The 21,744-nt window shown below is 46.9% G+C and overlaps 1 protein-coding gene across 1 annotated transcript in view; it reads right to left on the bottom strand.

The window, feature by feature from the left end:
• Positions 1-21,744, bottom strand: part of LOC140354755 (MAM domain-containing glycosylphosphatidylinositol anchor protein 2-like) — a 191,967-nt gene that overhangs the window by 24,791 nt on the left and 145,432 nt on the right. The window contains exon 3 of the mRNA XM_072439988.1: positions 20,932-21,106. Within this exon, the coding sequence (XP_072296089.1) occupies positions 20,932-21,106 (175 nt within the window). The remainder of the gene's footprint in view (positions 1-20,931; positions 21,107-21,744) is intronic.

Raw genomic sequence — 21,744 nt, 5'->3', positions numbered from 1 at the left:
CACCATTTTACTCGTTACATTTTACAACTATGCTCAATTCCGAATACAGGATGAGAAGTTAACGTCCACAAAATTACAATTTATTGTGTATTCGTAATGAGTAATCCGATTCTACGTTTGCTTTCAGGTCTAAATGCTGTGCAGGTATCGGCGGATAGATTCCACTGCCCGAACTCAATTTAGTACAAGGTATCCTCTCAATATACAACAGATCCACGCTTTTCTCCAAACATTTAAATTGCAGTGAACTTCGGAGCCCGCACGCTTCTTGATGATGTGCAAACGGGAAGTAAATTGGAGCCGGGGGAGCAGAGGCGAAAAGCATACATTTGTTCTAACATGAAAAAGCTACAAGCTGCTTTGTTTAGTGGATGTCGTTTTAAAAGGGCCGGAGGTTTTTCTAATCTATGTGTAAATGAACAAGAGCGAGCTTCGAGCGGCAGGTGCACCGGGGGGTCTCGGGGGCCCCTCTCTCTCTCCCCGACTGAACCAGAACGCCACGGCACAAGCGTAAACAACTAACTCTTTGGGAAGTTCTCTGCAAAACAATCTTTTTTTGCTTCACTGTAATAGAAGGCGCATGTTTTAAGTCCAACTGAGCGACGTGTCATCCATTACTACAGGATTGGATGAGTGAGAGATTGTTTGGGCTCATATTTGTACAAACTAAAGTCTGGGCCCTGAAGAAGCTTCTGGGAGATGTTTAAAACAAAGTCTAGCTGTATTCAACTTCTTTCAGTATCGTTAAATGCCTGGATGTCTCAAAACATTCATAATTTTATTGTATAAACTTATTGGCTTATTATTAACTTGTCCAAAAGAGTCATGTATTGATTTTTCCAATGATGTTAAAGTTGCACCATGTAACTTTTCTGGTGGAGGGTCTGCCACCTGCTCTTCTGCATGGAATGTTCCACAGAACAGACTATATTTTAACTATATATACAAAATATAAGAACCCTATACATTTACAATGGTTTGTAAAGGGTCAATTATTTTTTCCCTATACAGACAGTATATTTACCCCAAAACTGGCAACCTCCGCAATTTGGAAATTGCACCAATTCAAATAACAATTTTGATTTGACTGGGAGATATGGTGCGGACAGAATTGATATCATATAAAAAAAAATTATGTCAAAAAGATACTAATAATAATATGTTATCTGCTACCTGGAGATGTGAAATATTAAAATAATCAGCTCGGATCATCACTAAACTTAAAACTGGTTTGCAACATATTCCTGTTCCATTCAACAGCGTCTGCAGGAGTGGTTCAGTGGGAGAGTGAAAGTACTGTAACAGTTTAGTGTTGATAGAGTCGAGGATGGAAGTAAACACCAGAGCATTGTCTGCATGTAAAGATGACTCTGAAAATTGGCAGTTGGGAGATGGTTAATTCAGAAGAAAAGCAGAGGTCCGAGTACACTACCTTGCGGGACACCAACATTATAGTTTAAGGCCTCAGAATTGACTTGACCAATGTCTAATACTTGGAACCACAGATAGGATTATAACATTTATATCGATATTGCATTTAAAGAAAAAAATAAAAATAAAAAATGAAATCTGACCAACAAAAAAGTTTATGGAAAAATCATTGATTAATGCGGAACAGAAAAGAAATGCAGAACAAATTCCAATCAACACCTTTAAAATAGTGCAAACAGAGAGAGAAGAACATTGCACAAATAGATAAAAGAGCCACGTTAGCATGTAGCACACAGCTAACGCTAACATTCAAGGATATTTGTGTAGATGACGGACCACACGCACAAACAGCACTTATCTATCCACATGGATGGTTTGTTTTGTGGGCATTCCCTTAAATGCCAACCGTATCTTTAAGTCTTTAATGAACGGTTTGATGAATATTGTCTATCAAACTCATTAGTATTAACAAAACAGGTCACTCCACGCCCGTGACTAAGCAGCAGATCAATGGGGAACCTTTTTTATTTCTATTATTTACCCACACGAGAGCCCGGTGCGACGAGAGCAGAGTAATCAATTATACCTGTGAGTGTGAGTCATAACTCTCAGTCTTTTGAGCCTGCAGTCTGCGCACCTGCCGCCCCCCATCTGATCCCACTAATCAATGGGCCCCCGGGACCGGCCCCCACACTGCGACCGTGTTTGCCCAAATATATGAAGCAGTCAGTATTAAGGACTCTCCATGGCCCAGGCAAGCAGTGGTAATGAAGGCGTGAGGCCAGCACTGCAAAACAAGGGCCGTCCGGATAGTCATCACAAGCCAAGTAGTTTAGATTTAATAACATAGTAGAACAAAATTAAATTAATTAAAAAAAACAATAACATCAGACTCATAAACAGACACACACACAAAATAAATAAAAAATAATAATACCAACACAAAATTGAAAAATAAAAACATCAAAAAGTGCTTAATTGTGTCGCGTTTCTGTTTATTTTTTCCAGTTCTAAGTTTTTTTTTGTTTCTTTTCTCTGTGACATGCTCTTTGTTTGAATATATATATATATATATATATATATATATATATATATATATATATATATATATATATATATATATATATATAATAAGCAACAACGTTGAAACCAGTGAAAAAAATCAGAACAGAGAGGGGAGGAAGAGGAGGAGACAGAACAGAGAGGGGAGGAGGAGGAGGAGGAGACAGAACAGAGAGGAGGAAGAGGAGGAGACAGAACAGAGAGGGGAGGAAGAGGAGGAGACAGAACAGAGAGAGGAGGAAGAGGAGGAGACAGAACAGAGAGGAGGAAGAGGAGGAGACAGAACAGAGAGGGGAGGAAGAGGAGGAGACAGAACAGAGAGGGGAGGAAGAGGAGGAGACAGAACAGAGAGGGGAGGAAGAGGAGGAGACAGAACAGAGAGGGGAGGAAGAGGAGGAGACAGAACAGAGAGGAGGAAGAGGAGGAGACAGAACAGAGGGGAGGAAGAGGAGGAGACAGAACAGAGAGGGGAGGAAGAGGAGGAGACAGAACAGAGAGGGGAGGAAGAGGAGGAGACAGAACAGAGAGGGGAGGAAGAGGAGGAGACAGAACAGAGAGGGGAGGAAGAGGAGGAGACAGAACAGAGAGGGGAGGAAGAGGAGGAGACAGAACAGAGAGGGGAGGAAGAGGAGGAGACAGAACAGAGAGGGGAGGGAGAGGAGGAGACAGAACAGAGAGGAGGAAGAGGAGGAGACAGAACAGAGAGGGGAGGAAGAGGAGGAGACAGAACAGAGAGGTGAGGAAGAGGAGGAGACAGAACAGAGAGGGGAGGAAGAGGAGGAGACAGAACAGAGAGGGGAGGAAGAGGAGGAGACAGAACAGAGAGGGGAGGAAGAGGAGGAGACAGAACAAAGAGGAGGAAGAGGAGGAGACAGAACAGAGGGGAGGAAGAGGAGGAGACAGAACAGAGAGGGGAGGAAGAGGAGGAGACAGAACAGAGAGGGGAGGAGGAGGAGGAGGAGACAGAACAGAGAGGAGGAAGAGGAGGAGACAGAACAGAGAGGGGAGGAAGAGGAGGAGACAGAACAGAGAGAGGAGGAAGAGGAGGAGACAGAACAGAGAGGAGGAAGAGGAGGAGACAGAACAGAGAGGGGAGGAAGAGGAGGAGACAGAACAGAGAGGGGAGGAAGAGGAGGAGACAGAACAGAGAGGGGAGGAAGAGGAGGAGACAGAACAGAGAGGGGAGGAAGAGGAGGAGACAGAAAAGAGAGGAGGAAGAGGAGGAGACAGAACAGAGGGGAGGAAGAGGAGGAGACAGAACAGAGAGGGGAGGAAGAGGAGGAGACAGAACAGAGAGGGGAGGAAGAGGAGGAGACAGAACAGAGAGGGGAGGAAGAGGAGGAGACAGAACAGAGAGGGGAGGGAGAGGAGGAGACAGAACAGAGAGGAGGAAGAGGAGGAGACAGAACAGAGAGGGGAGGAAGAGGAGGAGACAGAACAGAGAGGTGAGGAAGAGGAGGAGACAGAACAGAGAGGGGAGGAAGAGGAGGAGACAGAACAGAGAGGGGAGGAAGAGGAGGAGACAGAACAGAGAGGGGAGGAAGAGGAGGAGACAGAACAAAGAGGAGGAAGAGGAGGAGAGAGAACAGAGGGGAGGAAGAGGAGGAGACAGAACAGAGAGGGGAGGAAGAGGAGGAGACAGAACAGAGAGGGGAGGAGGAGGAGGAGGAGACAGAACAGAGAGGAGGAAGAGGAGGAGACAGAACAGAGAGGGGAGGAAGAGGAGGAGACAGAACAGAGAGGGGAGGAAGAGGAGGAGACAGAACAGAGAGGAGGAAGAGGAGGAGACAGAACAGAGGGGAGGAAGAGGAGGAGACAGAACAGAGAGGGGAGGAAGAGGAGGAGACAGAACAGAGAGGGGAGGAGGAGGAGGAGACAGAACAGAGAGGGGAGGAAGAGGAGGAGACAGAACAGAGAGGGGAGGAAGAGGAGGAGACAGAACAGAGAGGGGAGGAAGAGGAGGAGACAGAACAGAGAGGGGAGGAAGAGGAGGAGACAGAACAAAGAGGAGGAAGAGGAGGAGACAGAACAGAGGGGAGGAAGAGGAGGAGACAGAACAGAGAGGGGAGGAAGAGGAGGAGACAGAACAGAGAGGGGAGGAAGAGGAGGAGACAGAACAGAGAGGGGAGGAAGAGGAGGAGACAGAACAGAGAGGAGGAAGAGGAGGAGACAGAACAGAGAGGGGAGGAAGAGGAGGAGACAGAACAGAGAGGGGAGGAGGAGGAGGAGACAGAACAGAGAGGGGAGGAAGAGGAGGAGACAGAACAGAGAGGGGAGGAAGAGGAGGAGACAGAACAGAGGGGAGGAAGAGGAGGAGACAGAACAGAGAGGGGAGGAAGAGGAGGAGACAGAACAGAGAGGGGAGGAAGAGGAGGAGACAGAACAGAGAGGGGAGGAAGAGGAGGAGACAGAACAGAGAGGGGAGGGAGAGGAGGAGACAGAACAGAGAGGAGGAAGAGGAGGAGACAGAACAGAGAGGGGAGGAAGAGGAGGAGACAGAACAGAGAGGGGAGGAGGAGGAGGAGACAGAACAGAGAGGGGAGGAAGAGGAGGAGACAGAACAGAGAGGGGAGGAAGAGGAGGAGACAGAACAGAGGGGAGGAAGAGGGGGAGACAGAACAGAGAGGGGAGGAAGAGGAGGAGACAGAACAGAGAGGGGAGGAAGAGGAGGAGACAGAACAGAGAGGGGAGGAAGAGGAGGAGACAGAACAGAGAGGGGAGGGAGAGGAGGAGACAGAACAGAGAGGAGGAAGAGGAGGAGACAGAACAGAGAGGGGAGGAAGAGGAGGAGACAGAACAGAGAGGTGAGGAAGAGGAGGAGACAGAACAGAGAGGGGAGGAAGAGGAGGAGACAGAACAGAGAGGGGAGGAAGAGGAGGAGACAGAACAGAGAGGGGAGGAAGAGGAGGAGACAGAACAAAGAGGAGGAAGAGGAGGAGACAGAACAGAGGGGAGGAAGAGGAGGAGACAGAACAGAGAGGGGAGGAAGAGGAGGAGACAGAACAGAGAGGGGAGGAGGAGGAGGAGGAGACAGAACAGAGAGGAGGAAGAGGAGGAGACAGAACAGAGAGGGGAGGAAGAGGAGGAGACAGAACAGAGGGGAGGAAGAGGAGGAGACAGAACAGAGGGGAGGAAGAGGAGGAGACAGAACAGAGAGGGGAGGAAGAGGAGGAGACAGAACAGAGAGGGGAGGAGGAGGAGGAGACAGAACAGAGAGGGGAGGAAGAGGAGGAGACAGAACAGAGAGGGGAGGAAAAGGAGGAGACAGAACAGAGAGGGGAGGAAGAGGAGACAGAACAGAGAGGGGAGGAAGAGGAGGAGACAGAACAGAGAGGGGAGGAAGAAGAGACAGAACAGAGAGGGGAGGAAGAGGAGGAGACAGAGAGGAGGAAGAGGAGGAGACAGAACAGAGGGGAGGAAGAGGAGGAGACAGAACAGAGAGGGGAGGAAGAGGAGGAGACAGAACAGAGAGGGGAGGAAGAGGAGGAGACAGAACAGAGAGGGGAGGAAGAGGAGGAGACAGAACAGAGAGGAGGAAGAGGAGGAGACAGAACAGAGAGGGGAGGAAGAGGAGGAGACAGAACAGAGAGGAGGAAGAGGAGGAGACAGAACAGAGAGGGGAGGAAGAGGAGGAGACAGAACAGAGAGGGGAGGAAGAGGAGGAGACAGAACAGAGAGGAGGAAGAGGAGGAGACAGAACAGAGAGGGGAGGAAGAGGAGGAGACAGAACAGAGAGGGGAGGAAGAGGAGGAGACAGAACAGAGAGAGGAGGAAGAGGAGGAGACAGAACAGAGAGGGGAGGAAGAGGAGGAGACATAACAGAGAGGGGAGGAAGAGGAGGAGACAGAACAGAGAGGGGAGGAAGAGGAGGAGACAGAACAGAGAGGGGAGGAAGAGGAGGAGACAGAACAGAGAGGAGGAAGAGGAGGAGACAGAACAGAGGGGAGGAAGAGGAGGAGACAGAACAGAGAGGTGAGGAAGAGGAGGAGACAGAACAGAGAGGGGAGGAAGAGGAGGAGACAGAACAGAGAGGGGAGGAAGAGGAGGAGACAGAACAGAGGGGAGGAAGAGGAGGAGACAGAACAGAGAGGGGAGGAAGAGGAGGAGACAGAACAGAGAGGGGAGGAAGAGGAGGAGACAGAACAGAGAGGAGGAAGAGGAGGAGACAGAACAGAGAGGGGAGGAAGAGGAGGAGACAGAACAGAGAGGGGAGGAGGAGGAGGAGACAGAACAGAGAGGAGGAAGAGGAGGAGACAGAACAGAGAGGGGAGGAAGAGGAGGAGACAGAACAGAGAGGGGAGGAAGAGGAGACAGAACAGAGAGGGGAGGAAGAGGAGGAGACAGATAAGAGGAAGAGGAGGAGACAGAAAAGAGGGGAGGAAGAGGAGGAGACAGAACAGAGAGTGGAGGAAGAGGAGGAGACAGAACAGAGAGGGGAGGAAGAGGAGGAGACAGAACAGAGAGGGGAGGAAGAGGAGGAGACAGAAAAGAGAGGGGAGGAAGAGGAGGAGACAGAACAGAGAGGAGGAAGAGGAGGAGACAGAACAGAGGGGAGGAAGAGGAGGAGACAGAAAGGAGAGGGGAGGAAGAGGAGGAGACAGAACAGAGAGGGGAGGAAGAGGAGGAGACAGAACAGAGAGGGAAGGAAGAGGAGGAGACAGAACAGAGGGGAGGAAGAGGAGGAGACAGAACAGAGAGGGGAGGAAGAGGAGGAGACAGAACAGTGAGGAGGAAGAGGAGGAGACAGAACAGAGGGGAGGAAGAGGAGGAGACAGAACAGAGAGGTGAGGAAGAGGAGGAGACAGAACAGAGAGGGGAGGAAGAGGAGGAGACAGAACAGAGAGGGGAGGAAGAGGAGGAGACAGAACAGAGGGGAGGAAGAGGAGGAGACGGAACAGAGAGGGGAGGAAGAGGAGGAGACAGAACAGAGAGGGGAGGAAGAGGAGGAGACAGAACAGAGAGGAGGAAGAGGAGGAGACAGAACAGAGGGGAGGAAGAGGAGGAGACAGAACAGAGAGGGGAGGAAGAGGAGGAGACAGAACAGAGAGGGGAGGAGGAGGAGGAGACAGAACAGAGAGGAGGAAGAGGAGGAGACAGAACAGAGAGGGGAGGAAGAGGAGGAGACAGAACAGAGAGGGGAGGAAAAGGAGGAGACAGAACAGAGAGGGGAGGAAGAGGAGACAGAACAGAGAGGGGAGGAAGAGGAGGAGAAAGAACAGAGAGGGGAGGAAGAGGAGACAGAACAGAGAGGGGAGGAAGAGGAGGAGACAGAGAGGAGGAAGAGGAGGAGACAGAACAGAGGGGAGGAAGAGGAGGAGACAGAACAGAGAGGGGAGGAAGAGGAGGAGACAGAACAGAGAGGGGAGGAAGAGGAGGAGACAGAACAGAGAGGGGAGGAAGAGGAGGAGACAGAACAGAGAGGAGGAAGAGGAGGAGACAGAACAGAGGGGAGGAAGAGGAGGAGACAGAACAGAGAGGGGAGGAAGAATAGGAGACAGAACAGAGAGGAGGAAGAGGAGGAGACAGAACAGAGAGGGGAGGAAGAGGAGGAGACAGAACAGAGAGGGGAGGAAGAGGAGGAGACAGAACAGAGAGGAGGAAGAGGAGGAGACAGAACAGAGGGGAGGAAGAGGAGGAGACAGAACAGAGAGGGGAGGAAGAGGAGGAGACAGAACAGAGAGGGGAGGAAGAGGAGGAGACAGAACAGAGAGAGGAGGAAGAGGAAGAGACAGAACAGAGAGGGGAGGAAGAGGAGGAGACATAACAGAGAGGGGAGGAAGAGGAGGAGACAGAACAGAGAGGGGAGGAAGAGGAGGAGACAGAACAGAGAGGAGGAAGAGGAGGAGACAGAACAGAGGGGAGGAAGAGGAGGAGACAGAACAGAGAGGGGAGGAAGAGGAGGAGACAGAACAGAGAGGGGAGGAAGAGGAGGAGACAGAACAGAGAGGAGGAAGAGGAGGAGACAGAACAGAGAGGGGAGGAAGAGGAGGAGACAGAACAGAGAGGGGAGGAGGAGGAGGAGACAGAACAGAGAGGAGGAAGAGGAGGAGACAGAACAGAGAGGGGAGGAAGAGGAGGAGACAGAACAGAGGGGAGGAAGAGGAGGAGACAGAACAGAGAGTGGAGGAAGAGGAGGAGACAGAACAGAGAGGGGAGGAAGAGGAGGAGACAGAACAGAGAGGGGAGGAAGAGGAGGAGACAGAAAAGAGAGGGGAGGAAGAGGAGGAGACAGAACAGAGAGGAGGAAGAGGAGGAGACAGAACAGAGGGGAGGAAGAGGAGGAGACAGAACAGAGAGGGGAGGAAGAGGAGGAGACAGAACAGAGAGGGGAGGAAGAGGAGGAGACAGAACAGAGAGGGAAGGAAGAGGAGGAGACAGAACAGAGGGGAGGAAGAGGAGGAGACAGAACAGAGAGGGGAGGAGGAGGAGGAGACAGAACAGAGAGGGGAGGAAGAGGAGGAGACAGAACAGAGAGGGGAGGAAGAGGAGGAGACAGAACAGAGAGAGGAGGAAGAGGAGGAGACAGAACAGAGAGGGGAGGAAGAGGAGGAGACAGAACAGAGAGGGGAGGAAGAGGAGGAGACAGAACAGAGAGGGGAGGAAGAGACAGAACAGAGAGGGGAGGAAGAGGAGGAGACAGAACAGAGAGGGGAGGAAGAGGAGGAGACAGAACAGAGAGGGGAGGAAGAGGAGGAGACAGAACAGAGAGGGGAGGAAGAGGAGGAGACAGAACAGAGAGGGGAGGAAGAGACAGAACAGAGAGGGGAGGAAGAGGAGGAGACAGAACAGAGAGGGGAGGAAGAGGAGGAGACAGAACAGAGGGGAGGAAGAGGAGGAGACAGAACAGAGAGGGGAGGAAGAGGAGGAGACAGAACAGAGAGGGAAGGAGGAGGAGGAGACAGAACAGAGAGGGGAGGAAGAGGAGGAGACAGAACAGAGAGGGGAGGAAGAGGAGGAGACAGAACAGAGAGGGGAGGAAGAGGAGGAGACAGAACAGAGGGGAGGAAGAGGAGGAGACAGAACAGAGAGGGGAGGAAGAGGAGGAGACAGAACAGAGAGGGGAGGAAGAGGAGGAGACAGAACAGAGAGGAGGAAGAGGAGGAGACAGAACAGAGAGGGGAGGAAGAGGAGGAGACAGAACAGAGAGGAGGAAGAGGAGGAGACAGAACAGAGGGGAGGAAGAGGAGGAGACAGAACAGAGAGGGGAGGAGGAGGAGGAGACAGAACAGAGAGGAGGAAGAGGAGGAGACAGAACAGAGAGGTGAGGAAGAGGAGGAGACAGAACAGAGAGGGGAGGAAGAGGAGGAGACAGAACAGAGAGAGGAGGAAGAGAGGGAGACAGAACAGAGAGGGGAGGAAGAGGAGGAGACAGAACAGAGAGGAGGAAGAGGAGGAGACAGAACAGAGAGGAGGAAGAGGAGGAGACAGAACAGAGAGGAGGAAGAGGAGGAGACAGAACAGAGAGGGGAGGAAGAGGAGGAGACAGAACAGAGAGGGGAGGAGGAGGAGACAGAACAGAGAGGGGAGGAAGAGGAGGAGACAGAACAGAGAGGGGAGGAAGAGGAGGAGACAGAACAGAGAGGGGAGGAGGAGGAGGAGACAGAACAGAGAGGGGAGGAAGAGGAGGAGACAGAACAGAGAGGGGAGGAAGAGGAGACAGAACAGACAGGAGGAAGAGGAGGAGACAGAACAGAGAGGGGAGGAAGAGGAGGAGACAGAACAGAGAGGGGAGGAAGAGGAGCAGACAGAACAGAGAGGGGAGGAAGAGGAGGAGACAGAACAGAGATGGGAGGAAGAGGAGGAGACAGAACAGAGAGGGGAGGAAGAGGAGGAGACAGAACAGAGAGGGGAGGAAGAGGAGGAGACAGACAGAGAGGGGAGGAAGAGGAGGAGACAGAACAGAGAGAGGAGGAAGAGAAGGAGACAGAACAGAGGGGAGGAAGAGGAGGAGACAGAACAGAGAGGAGGAAGAGGAGGAGGCAGAACAGAGAGGAGGAAGAGGAGGAGACAGAACAGAGAGGGGAGGAAGAGGAGGAGACAGAACAGAGAGAGGAGGAAGAGGAGGAGACAGAACAAAGGGGAGGAGGAAGAGGAGGAGACAGAACAGAGAGGGGAGGAGGAGGAGACAGAACAGAGAGGGGAGGAAGAGGATGAGACAGAACAAAGGGGAGGAGGAAGAGGAGGAGACAGAACAGAGAGGGGAGGAAGAGGAGGAGAGAGAACAGAGAGGGGAGGAGGAGGAGGAGACAGAACAGAGAGGGGAGGAAGAGGATGAGACAGAACAAAGGGGAGGAGGAAGAGGAGGAGACAGAACAGAGAGGGGAGGAAGAGGAGGAGACAGAACAGAGAGGGGAGGAGGAGGAGGAGACAGAACAGAGAGGGGAGGGAGAGGAGGAGACAGAACAGAGAGGAGGAAGAGGAGGAGACAGAACAGAGAGGAGGAAGAGGAGGAGACAGAACAGAGAGGGGAGGAGGAGGAGGAGACAGAACAGAGAGGAGACATGCCCTGCACAAAACAAACAGGAGGCTGTGTTTGGGCCGAGCTCCTTCATGGAGTCCTGGTCCTTGATGAGAAGTAAACAGTGTAAACGCACCGCGCCCAGTGAAGCTCTGAAATGAGATACAGCATCGAAAAGAAAATGCCATGAGAAATATTTTACCGCGCTGCTAAATGTGTTGATGGACAGGTAAATTCTGGGTTTTTCACATCATTTTGTCATATTCAGTAACGACCTTTGCCGAAATGCAGATTTTCGCTTGAATAAAAAGGGTTAAAATATTCCATCGTAGCTTTTATCTGTCATATTTTTGCTCGCTAACAATGCTCAAAACCATACAATCAAAGGCAAAACTGTCAAAAATAGAACAGAAGATGAGCAGATCTTCACCGCCGTCCCTCCTCACTGTCCAGCGCTAACCGTGTGTGTGTGTCTGTGTATGTGTGTGTGTGTGTGTCTGTGTATGTGTGTGTCTGTGTGTCTGTGTATGTGTGTGTGTGTGTGTGTGTCTGTGTGTGTGTGTGTGTGTGTGTGTCTGTGTGTGTGTGTGTGTCTGTGTGTGTGTGTTGTATTGATAGTGTTGAGGATGGAAGTAAACACCAGAGTATTGTTTGCATATAATGATGTTTCTTAAAATTGGCAGTTAGGAGATGGTTAACAAACTGAAGAAAAGCAAAGGTCCGAGTTCACTACCTTGCGGAACACCCAAATTATAGTTTAAGGTCTCAGATTTGACTTGACCAATGTCTAGTACTTGCAACCACAGACAGGATTGTGACATTTATATTGGATTTAAAGAGAAATTATGGTTTTGATTTGTATTTTTGTTGCACATGTCCAACAGGAAATGCCAACATATCGATGATAATGTCTATTCGAGACCAGGCTCTAGAACTTTCTATAGTCCAGAGTTTTTTGACAAGCAATTTTAATTTAGTCTTAGTGTGTTGACTAAAGTTATTTTTAATTTCAGACTATTTTTTTTATTACTAAATCCATAATAGTTTTTTTCTTGAGTTTGAAAAGTGGAACTTGGATACAGTCTGGTTCCTTCATTTTTGTTTAGCTTTTATTGTTTGACAAAAACTATCATTCATTTTAGCCAACAAAAATCTTCACGTAGTTATGCGTTATGTGATTTTAAAGTTTTCATAAATTAAACTAACCCAAACCATTTTCCTAACCTTAACCTCAGAGTGCCTATGACAGGAGTGAATATAGCATATATATAGCAAGATATAGCATATAAGAATATAACAAATATCAATATTAATACACATTTATTAGCTTCATATTACTTCCTATAAATTGTAAATCACAACACTACACTAGGACATTGCATAACTGCTGTACACGGACAAAACTTTTCTAATGTCACAGAAATTGTTAATTGACATCTAAAATATACAAGAACAGTTTTATTTGCTGAATTATTTTAAAATGGTTGGATAAATGCGTTTCTTGTACGTAAAAAAATATTGTGAAAAATCTTGGAATGTTTCATTTGTGGTGCCGGTCACGGGATGGACTTTTGGTCGTCAGTTTGCACCATCCATCACTCGTTTATCACATCGACTGGACTCTGGATTGTTGATCTTCAGAAGGCACTAAAACGTGAAGTAGTGAAGCATTGACTCTTTGTTTGAACACGGGTAATCTATGAATCATGTTCTCGCCTTCAGCTCTCAAGAACTCATTAAGCATAAGGAGGAACTCTTGGTTATTTAACATTATTCTGTCAATACAGTGAGGAAAATCAATGTTCTCCGACAACAAAGATGATATTTTCTTTTCGGTCACCTCGGGGGATCGCGCCTCCACGCCCGATCTCGATTTTTCGGATTTTGCAACGTTCAACGTGTTGTACCAATACGCTCTTCACTCCGTCGTCCAGCCATTTCAGCCACAACCTCCCTCCAAAACTCATCTAATGTCACACTTCTTTTATTTGACAAATTAAAATATATAATGTTTAGAGCGTCAAAAAAGTTGTTTGTGAATGTCCCTGGTGTGATGTCATTTCCTGTCAACTTTCAACAGATTTTTCAAAATGTTCTCCTCAAATACCTGCTCGATTGGTGCAAAACTATCATTTATATTCACAACAGGTACAAATACACCAAATAAAGTCAAAAACAGACCTGACATAGGCACTGTAAGCGTGTCTATATTACATACATTTAAGTACAGATCTTTACAATACTCAAAAATACCTTGAAAGACATATTTTTACTGCGCACAGAGGAACCTTTTCACTGATCGGCCCTCAGAGGCGACTGTTGTTGTGATTTTGGGCCTTACAAAAATAAATTGATTTGATCCGACCTGTAACTTGGCCTGGCCCTGCACATACATATACAAGTTTAATGCCACATAATATTCCAGATGACACACACACACACACACACACACACACACACAGGTGAAAGGTTACACAGTGCAGCTTTACCATCACCGCACAGGTTAAGTCAGGATTGGATTTCATGTTTATTCCTGGTGCGCGGTCCATGAAGTCGCAGCCTGTATAAGCTTCTTTCTTTCCAAACTCTAAACCTCTCCAGTCACTCACAGAAACATTCGACGCTGCGGCAAAATTAATTCCGTTGAAATGAAAACAGTGAAAAGCCTGCGTGTCGGAGGAGAGCATCGATTTCTGCACGGGCAGAGCGCACTTCTTTATTAACCTCCTCCGTGCGCCGAGGAGAGGAACACAAGTGAGGCGTCAGCAAGGAGGGAACGTGCTCGGATCCCACTGCTGCGTTTGGGAATACACACCACTGTAGAAGGGTGTAATATCTGAGGTTTTAAGTCCTAATTCAGAGATAGTTCCATCATCCTTAGGTGAGCGGAGACTGATTGTTTTCTGTGATTCTGGGACGGTTTCGGAGCGGGCAGGACACGTTCATGCAGTGAAGAGTCAGATACTGCAGTCACTTGGAGCGCTGCGTAATGAGCTCACGGAGAGGAAAGGAACAGAATAACTTGCGCTTATTGCTTATTCATTTCGCCTGTTCACTCTGCTGTGTGTGTGTGTGTGTGTGTACGTGTGTGTGTGTGTGTGTGTGTACGTGTGTGTGTGTGTGTGTGTGTGTAAGTGTGTGTGTGTGTGTGTACGTGTGTGTGTGTGTTTGTGTGTAAGTGTGTGTGTGTGTGTGTGTACGTGTGTGTGTGTGTGTGTGTGTACGTGTGTGTGTGTGACAGGGGACAGGGCGGAGAGGGACGAGTGCGAAAGTAATGGTAATATATTTTGGATTTTACAGTATTAGGTTTCATTGGGCTTTTGTCAGCATTTTTTTCCCCAAAACTGTATTCAAGATAAGAGACATAAGAGCGGGACGGGGAGCCGGACGGGGGCGGGACGGGACAAGATTACTTTCTGTCTCTATGGACTTGGACTGGGACAGGACAGGATTTTTTGTTTTACGGGGTATATGGTTTTCCTTGGTTTCCTTCTTGTTTTTCTTTCTTTAGGATTTATTTCCGGTTTAGTCCGTGTCCTTAAGTGAGCTTGACATTGGACCAGGTTTAGTCCGGCTTTAGACAGGACTAAACCTGGACAATCTTAGTTAGACTTGATTTAGCCCAAGGTTCTGGTTTAGTCCCTTTTGTTCCCTCGTATGTTGGCAGGGTTTGGACCTGATTTAGTCCTCTTTTAGTTCAAGTTTGCCTACATCTTAACCCTGTCTGAGTCCTGTTTTGCATAAGGTTCGATCCTGGTTCAGCCTTTGCTCAAGACTTGGATCATTAGTGGTTTTCTTTCTTAAAGCCTTAAATTAGCCTGAGTTCGGGTGTGGTTTAGTCCTGGTTTAGTCACATTTAGCCCTGGTGAGTCCTGCTTTTGACCTGGCTTAGTTCAAGCTCAGGATCTGGTATAGTCTGGGTATCAGCCTCTTTGTTTTCTTCTTTCTTTAGTCTTTAAATTAGACCTCTACCTAGTTTATTAGATTTGGTTTAATCATGGTTTTGGTCCGTCTTGCTCCTGTTTAAGACCGGTTTCAGTCCAGTCTTATCCAAACATGATTCATATTCATGTCTTTTCTCCTGTAAGAGCCCAAAACACACCTCAAATGTGAAAGAGCTTCCACACTCTAGACATATAGCTCTACATTTACGCTGAGTATTTAGTTATTATATTGAGTCTGACATCTAAAAAAAAGAGAAGAAAATCAAGTGTCAAAATCAGAAAAACAACAGGAACACTGCAGGCCACGCTGGCATTTATCCCTGACACGGACGATTACCTTTCTGCCCTTAAATAGAACGTTTCTGAGTCAGTTTGAGGAGGAAACACAATAAAAAGCTTATTGTTACCGGGGCGAGTTAAAGCGTCATTCATTCGCAGCGACGATTGGACTTTTACCCGGTTGAATCTGCATATCTGAGTACAACCTCGATCGTCTGTGAAGTCGGAAAACCTGGAGCCTGGAGCCGGATCAGAGGAGTTTAAAGGAGACCCCACCGCGCCGACAGATCCGGGATTCAGACCGCGACATCAACGGCGCTTTTGTTGTGGCCGCGACGAAAATGGACGGCAAACGTAACTTAAAGTGGCGTGTGGGGGATGTGGTGCCCCCTAACAACAGGCTCAAATCTAATTAAAAACCGTGGCTCTGGATGTGAATGACTAAAAATAACATGTTTCCGGTGATTGGTAATTAAAGAGGAACATGGCCCGGGAGGGAAGTGTTTTAAGGCCAAAAAACATATCATAAGCAACAACAAATGAACAATCACAAGGAGATTGGTAATTAATATGCTCCGAGGAAAGGGAAACTACACGCTATGTTTTGATTAACGCTTCTGATTACTCAGACTTGAAAATACAAAATGTACTGTATTTTATCGACAACACAAGAGGTCTGTGTTATAGTTTCTTCTGCAACGCAACAATCCATAAGGACTCGAGTTTGACTTCTAATAATTGTGATCAATATACAAATAATCCATCTAGAAACTTCTGACCACTTCTGACTTGTTGATGTCAGCCAAACACAACTGTCTGCTAAAATGGTAAAAAGATGTAATAAATATTGATCAAATCCTAGATCCATAGAATCAGACATTATATTTAACATGAAACATCTCGCCTCAACTGCCTATTCCAGATAAACGGTTCTTCACCTGCCGAAACGGTTCTTCACCTGCCGAAACGGTTCTTCACCTGCCGAAACGGTTCTTCACCTGCCGAAACGGTTCTTCGTCTGCCGAAACAGTTCTTAATCTGCCTCAAAGAACTGTTCCTCCTCCTGAGTGGTTCCAGCTCCACAGTCCTCCTTCACTGTGAAACTCCTCCAGGTTTCTTCTTTTTCTCAAAAAAGTTTGCTAGTTTTTCCTGGCCGACAAGGAGGGTCCAATTTCAGATGAACATTGTTCAATCTGTTTTCATACATCATCAAAAATAAATCGAACTGAATTGAGTCTCATGTTGAACAGTAGAACCAAGCAGCTCAAGCTAAGGGCAAGCATCAGGCGAAGTGAACAGTTCTGCTTTCATTTAGCCCCGTTGTGTCCAGTCAAAAACTACCACTCTTCGCACCAGTTTCCATGGCCCTCGAGGAGTTTGGCAAGAGTCCACGTTCCGTTCATCAAATTGCAAACATCTGTGTCTATAAGTTCCAATACCCATTCCATAAACCGTAGCTCAGTCAGTTCTCTCTTTTAACCCCGAATTCCTCCCGCTTGAAAAGTACCCGGCTCCAATTTTGCGACGAGCCAATTGCGTCCGCTGCCGGAGTTAGAAAACGACCTTCAAAATGCCACATAATATAACTCTCAATTATCCATTAGCTCGGGTCGGACTGAGCGACGGCGTCTGGCTACCCGTCCCCGAGTCCCTCTTCCAACATCTCTCCAGCGCGGTGGCCAACGGCAACAACGGCCAACGAGCGGCGAGTTTACGCGTTCCAGCCGAGAGCCGGTCCAAATAAACAGTTACAAGGAGAGACAGAGGGACGCGGTGACATTTGGACCGACATCGGGAACGCTCCGAATGATCGTTGAGCTGGAGTCGCTTGAAACGCATCGGACGGAACGTGGCTCGGAGTGAAAGGGCGACTCAAAACGCGATCGGTACAAAAATGTCCTGCTTTGCGACAAATTAGGGGGAAAAGGGTCATCGTTTTCCATCTCTCTCTATCATTTCCTCTATCTAATCCCTCCATTTCTCTTCTTCTTCTTACCCCAATCCTCCCCTCTTTCTCTCCCCTCTCTCACCCGCTTTCCCTCTGCTTTGTGACCAAAAGTTGTTTTTTTGCGACATATTAGTTGCAAAAGGGTCATCATTTTCTATCTCTCTCTCTCTTTCATTCCCTTTGTCCAATCCATCTATCCCTCTTCTTTAATCCCCCATTCCTCCCCCTCTTTCTCTCCCCTATCTCACCCGCTTTCCCTCTGCTTTGTGACCAAAAGTTCAATGTTTTGCAACAAATTCAAGGCAAAAGAATCATTGTTTCCTATCTCTCTCCTTTAGATCCCTCTCTCAATCTACCTTTCTCTACATCTTTCTGTTCCCTCCCTCTCTCCCCCTCTCCTCGTCTCCCTTTCCCCTCTCACTACACAGATTGAAATCCCTATCTTCCTCTCTCTACATCTCTCACTTAGCATCCTTCCACTCCCCCCTCCTCTTTCTCTCTTTACCTCTACCTCTTTCTCTATCCATTTAATACTCCCCGTTCATTCTTCCAGTCCAATGTTCTCTCTCCCCCCTGCACACTTCCCCTCCCTCATCATTTACCTATCTCTCACTCCGTCTCTCTCTCTCCCTCTCCTTCTACAGCTCTCTACTTTATTTTTGCCTCTCTATTCCTTTCTCTCCTGCACTCACTCCATAGATCTATACTCTCCTTTTATTTTTCCTACTCTCCTTCAGAAGCTCTCTCACCTCTTAGTGGTCTCTTTCCCTTCTCTCACATCCAATATGTCTATTATCTCTCTCCTTCCTTCTTTAGCGCTTTCTCTCCTCCTCTGTGTCTCTTTCTATCTCATTCTCCATTTCCATATCACATTACTCCACAGCTCTCTCTCTCCTCTCCTCCCCCCTTCTCTCCTTTCTTCCTGTTTACTTCCCTCAAGTCTTTATCTCTCCCCGCCCCTCTCTCTCTCCCTGTTACCCTTACTCTCTCTCTATTTCCCTCTTCCTCTCCCTCCCTCCCTCTCTGTACATACCCCAGCATTAGCACAGTGTGGTGGCCCCCTGGAGGCTCGGAGGGGGGAGTAAGCAGAACGTGTGCTCCTGATTACAGAACGCCCACGAACGGAAAACTCCGGCTCCGATCGACTCAAACTGGTTTATCACGTCCGGGGCCCCGCAGTGATGAAGGGCCCCTGACGCCCGCTGGTCTCGCCATTGAAAGAGACTAATGGGTGACGCCGTGACATTCTGAAGAGTCATTTAAAGCTGCACCGTGTAACTTTACTGCTCGGGTGTAATTTTGTGAATATTATTACAGTATTGCATATTCTTGTATTTACTCAGTTACAGGAGTTTATATGGCCAAAATCTTGAAAAATATCTGACTTTTAAAAAGAGAATAATTGCAACTATATTTGATAATCCTACTGGTTATCTGGAGTATATAGATTCTAAAAAGCATTAAAAATCTAAATGTCAAAATCAGAAATATTCTGTATCTAAACCTAAGTAAGTCATTCCCAACCTTGGGGTCAAGACCCAACTTTAGATCCCCAAAGACTCTCAGGGGTCCCCAAGGGATTTAGAAAAGAGGTTCAAACCAGATTGTGAATTTTAATGAAGGGATAACATGCTAATTGCTTCTTTAGAGTATTGTATAATTAGTACTGTTCTGTTAGAGCTTTATTAAAGGCAGTAGCATCTCTGGTAAGAGAAGAATGTTGGGGTCGTCAACACATCCATGTGTGTCACCATATTTACACAATTATTTGGTTGATAATATAGAAACTAGTCAACTACTGAAATAAGAAGAAATATTTAATGCCAAACTGCGGAACATTAGGCAAAAACATCTCTATGGAGATGAGCACAAATTAGATAATTTACTGTACTCTATGAACTCCATTTACTTCACTCTAGCCTTTTATTCAAACACAAAAACATCTTTATTGCCCGTTTATTGTGCATTATTTAACCTTCTCTGTCGCCCACACGTCCTATTGCCATTGTTATTGCTTTGCCTAAAATGTCCCAAACTTATCTGAACCTACAACAAACTCTGCTACTCATACAATATTGCCAAAGGACTTTTCTCTCATCGTTGTTTGTTAGACTTTAAAAATGGAGCAGGTGACGGTCGTGTCAGGATAATAAAAGTACTTTGGCTTAATTAGCATTCTCCAGAGAAGGCCGGGGCCCGCGCTTCAATCTGGAGTGACGGTTACGCGGCCCCAGTGGGATGAACATGTTTTGTCATTGCAGATGTCAGTGTGTGGTACGTTTCCCCCCCAGACGCTTCACACACCGATATTCACGTTTATTAAATGGCACATATTATAATGTCCGTATTGTTAGCACTCCATCTCTTGGCAGCGGAGGGAATCACCGCAGGGAAACAAGTGAAGGCTAGCTTTCCCCGGCGTGCTAACGTAAGAACGAAGGTGATTTGAGGCAGAAATGATTCAGTAAAATGTGTTTTCTGAGGCTCAGAGGGAGAGGACCATGAAAACAAGTGAACGAAGATAATAACAACGCTCAAATTCATGAAAAGATTTTTTAATGCCCTTTAATACCCAGTACTTACATAAATCACAATTATATGTGTTGCCTGCCCTAAAAGCTGATTTAAAATGATTGCAGCATTTACTTAATGTTTGTATCAATTTCCAGGGTTTTATACAAAGGACAGAAGATTGCGGAGCCACATTTAGCATTTAGCATTCAGCGCAATGTTCGCAGATCCGTTCAGGCGTGCTCTGTTGCTCGTGCATTTTGTTATAAAAGGCGCGACTCCATTATCATACTGAATCAGAGCCTTCGGGTTCCTTGATGATTTTTCCCCCCGCAGTGCCCCACCTCCGTTCGCTTTCGCTGGTCGCACAATTGGCCGGCCTGTTTTATTGTAAAGGCGGCGACGGTGATTACAAGAATGAAACGCGAGTTCAATTACGCTGTTAGTCAGAATGGGCCAGAAAAGCACGCCTCCCACAGGCCACAGAGCAGTACTTTCAAACACATGTAGTCAGGTTACTTTCATTGTCAAATATAGGTTAGAAATGACCTGGTTATAGTACGTCTGAATAAGGCAGCAGCATGTTCTGGGAGTCGTTTGAGCGGATATACTTTGAAAGTTTTAATTAGAAGATCAGGAATATTTAATTTACAATTTATATTATTCCTGAAGGGTTTCAAAATAACTATTGATTTATAGCAAAATTACATAATAAAGGTGCAATAATTAAATCCAAATGTACAGATATTTTTGCTTCAAATGGGGCTGCACAATGTAACACAATTCTGGTGGCACAGTTGTCAAATCAAGAGATAATACAAGTTAACATTTGTGAAAAAGTAGGAAATAATAATAAAAACAATAAAAAAAAGAATAAACTATTGTGGAGAATGTGTTAGTCCAGTAAAAATGACTTCAGTTAAAGTATGCTAAGTTACATATACAATTGTAAATAATTTTCATGATTTGATTCTGAAGATATGAAAAGGAAAAAAAAAATCCCTTTATGTTGAAGTTTGCCTCCCAGTTCTCCATTCAGGAAGTTAGAATATATTTGTTATTTTTTTTTCCCAAAGGTCCCCACATTGACACATAAATCCGTTTTGGACTTGCATATTTTTGTGAATGTGTGGGGACTAAAGATACGTATTCTTGCACAGATCCAAAAATGGGTCTAAGCATGTAAAACATCCTTGCCAGACACATAAAGTCGCTGCGTGTGTGTGTGTGTGTGTGCGTGCGTGCGTGCGTGCGTGCGTGTGTGTGCATCTCAAACGTGTGTAAACGTGGGGACTCACAGTAGACGTCCACCCGGATGGACTTGATGGCCGGCGAGCCCAGTCCGTTCTCAGCCTTGCAGTAATAGCGACCTCCCTGTGTCCGGAGGATCTTTGAGATGGTGAGCGTCTCGTTGAACACGCTCGAGTCCTGGAAGCGGTCCGACACGCTGCCCGCCGTTTTCGTCCACCGGATCTGAAACGAGAGGGGGGTGCAATGGGTCAGACATTCAAATCGAAGCGCAGCACAAACGTTATCGTTGGAATATTATTCCAACGATAACGTTTGTCCACAGAACTGCTAATAAACACAGTCAAACCTTTAGAACAAACATAATGCAAGGAACGGAATGGTAGAACTTTAACTTTTCGGGACATTAATCGTGTAGTAACAATACGGAAAAAAGCTTTGGGACTAAATGTGTTATCCTAATTGATAATATAATTAACCCTGATGAACCCAGTGTGAAGACCGTAATTATATAGTTTGCATTATTTGTATTGTTATGGGCCTTTCAACTTCAACTCTGACATTTTATTAGATCCCTGAGGTGGTGGCAAAGAAATACATGGATCACACAGTCGACAAACAAGAAGTTAAAGTTAAACAAGTGCAATACAACAATAAGAGCAGCAGCCTTGACAAAAACAATCAAATGTATTAATTGAAAAGACCAATGACAATAAGAACAAAGGGATTTTGCTCGACACTTGGGCACGTTAATCCTGCCTGAGGGAAGGGGCTTAAATGTCACCTGCAGAGGACAAGGAGGGTCTTCCAGGACTTCCTTTGCTTTTTTTTTAACCTGTTACCACCCACCTATTTTCGCCCTG

This window comes from Eucyclogobius newberryi, unplaced genomic scaffold, assembly GCF_026437365.1.
Source record: "Eucyclogobius newberryi isolate DKJ021-1_F unplaced genomic scaffold, fEucNew1.0.hap1 SCAF_1, whole genome shotgun sequence".
Classification (NCBI taxonomy): Eukaryota; Metazoa; Chordata; class Actinopteri; order Gobiiformes; family Gobiidae; genus Eucyclogobius; species Eucyclogobius newberryi.
Note: the sequence above shows the minus strand (reverse complement) of the source record. Positions and strands in the feature narration are given on the sequence as shown.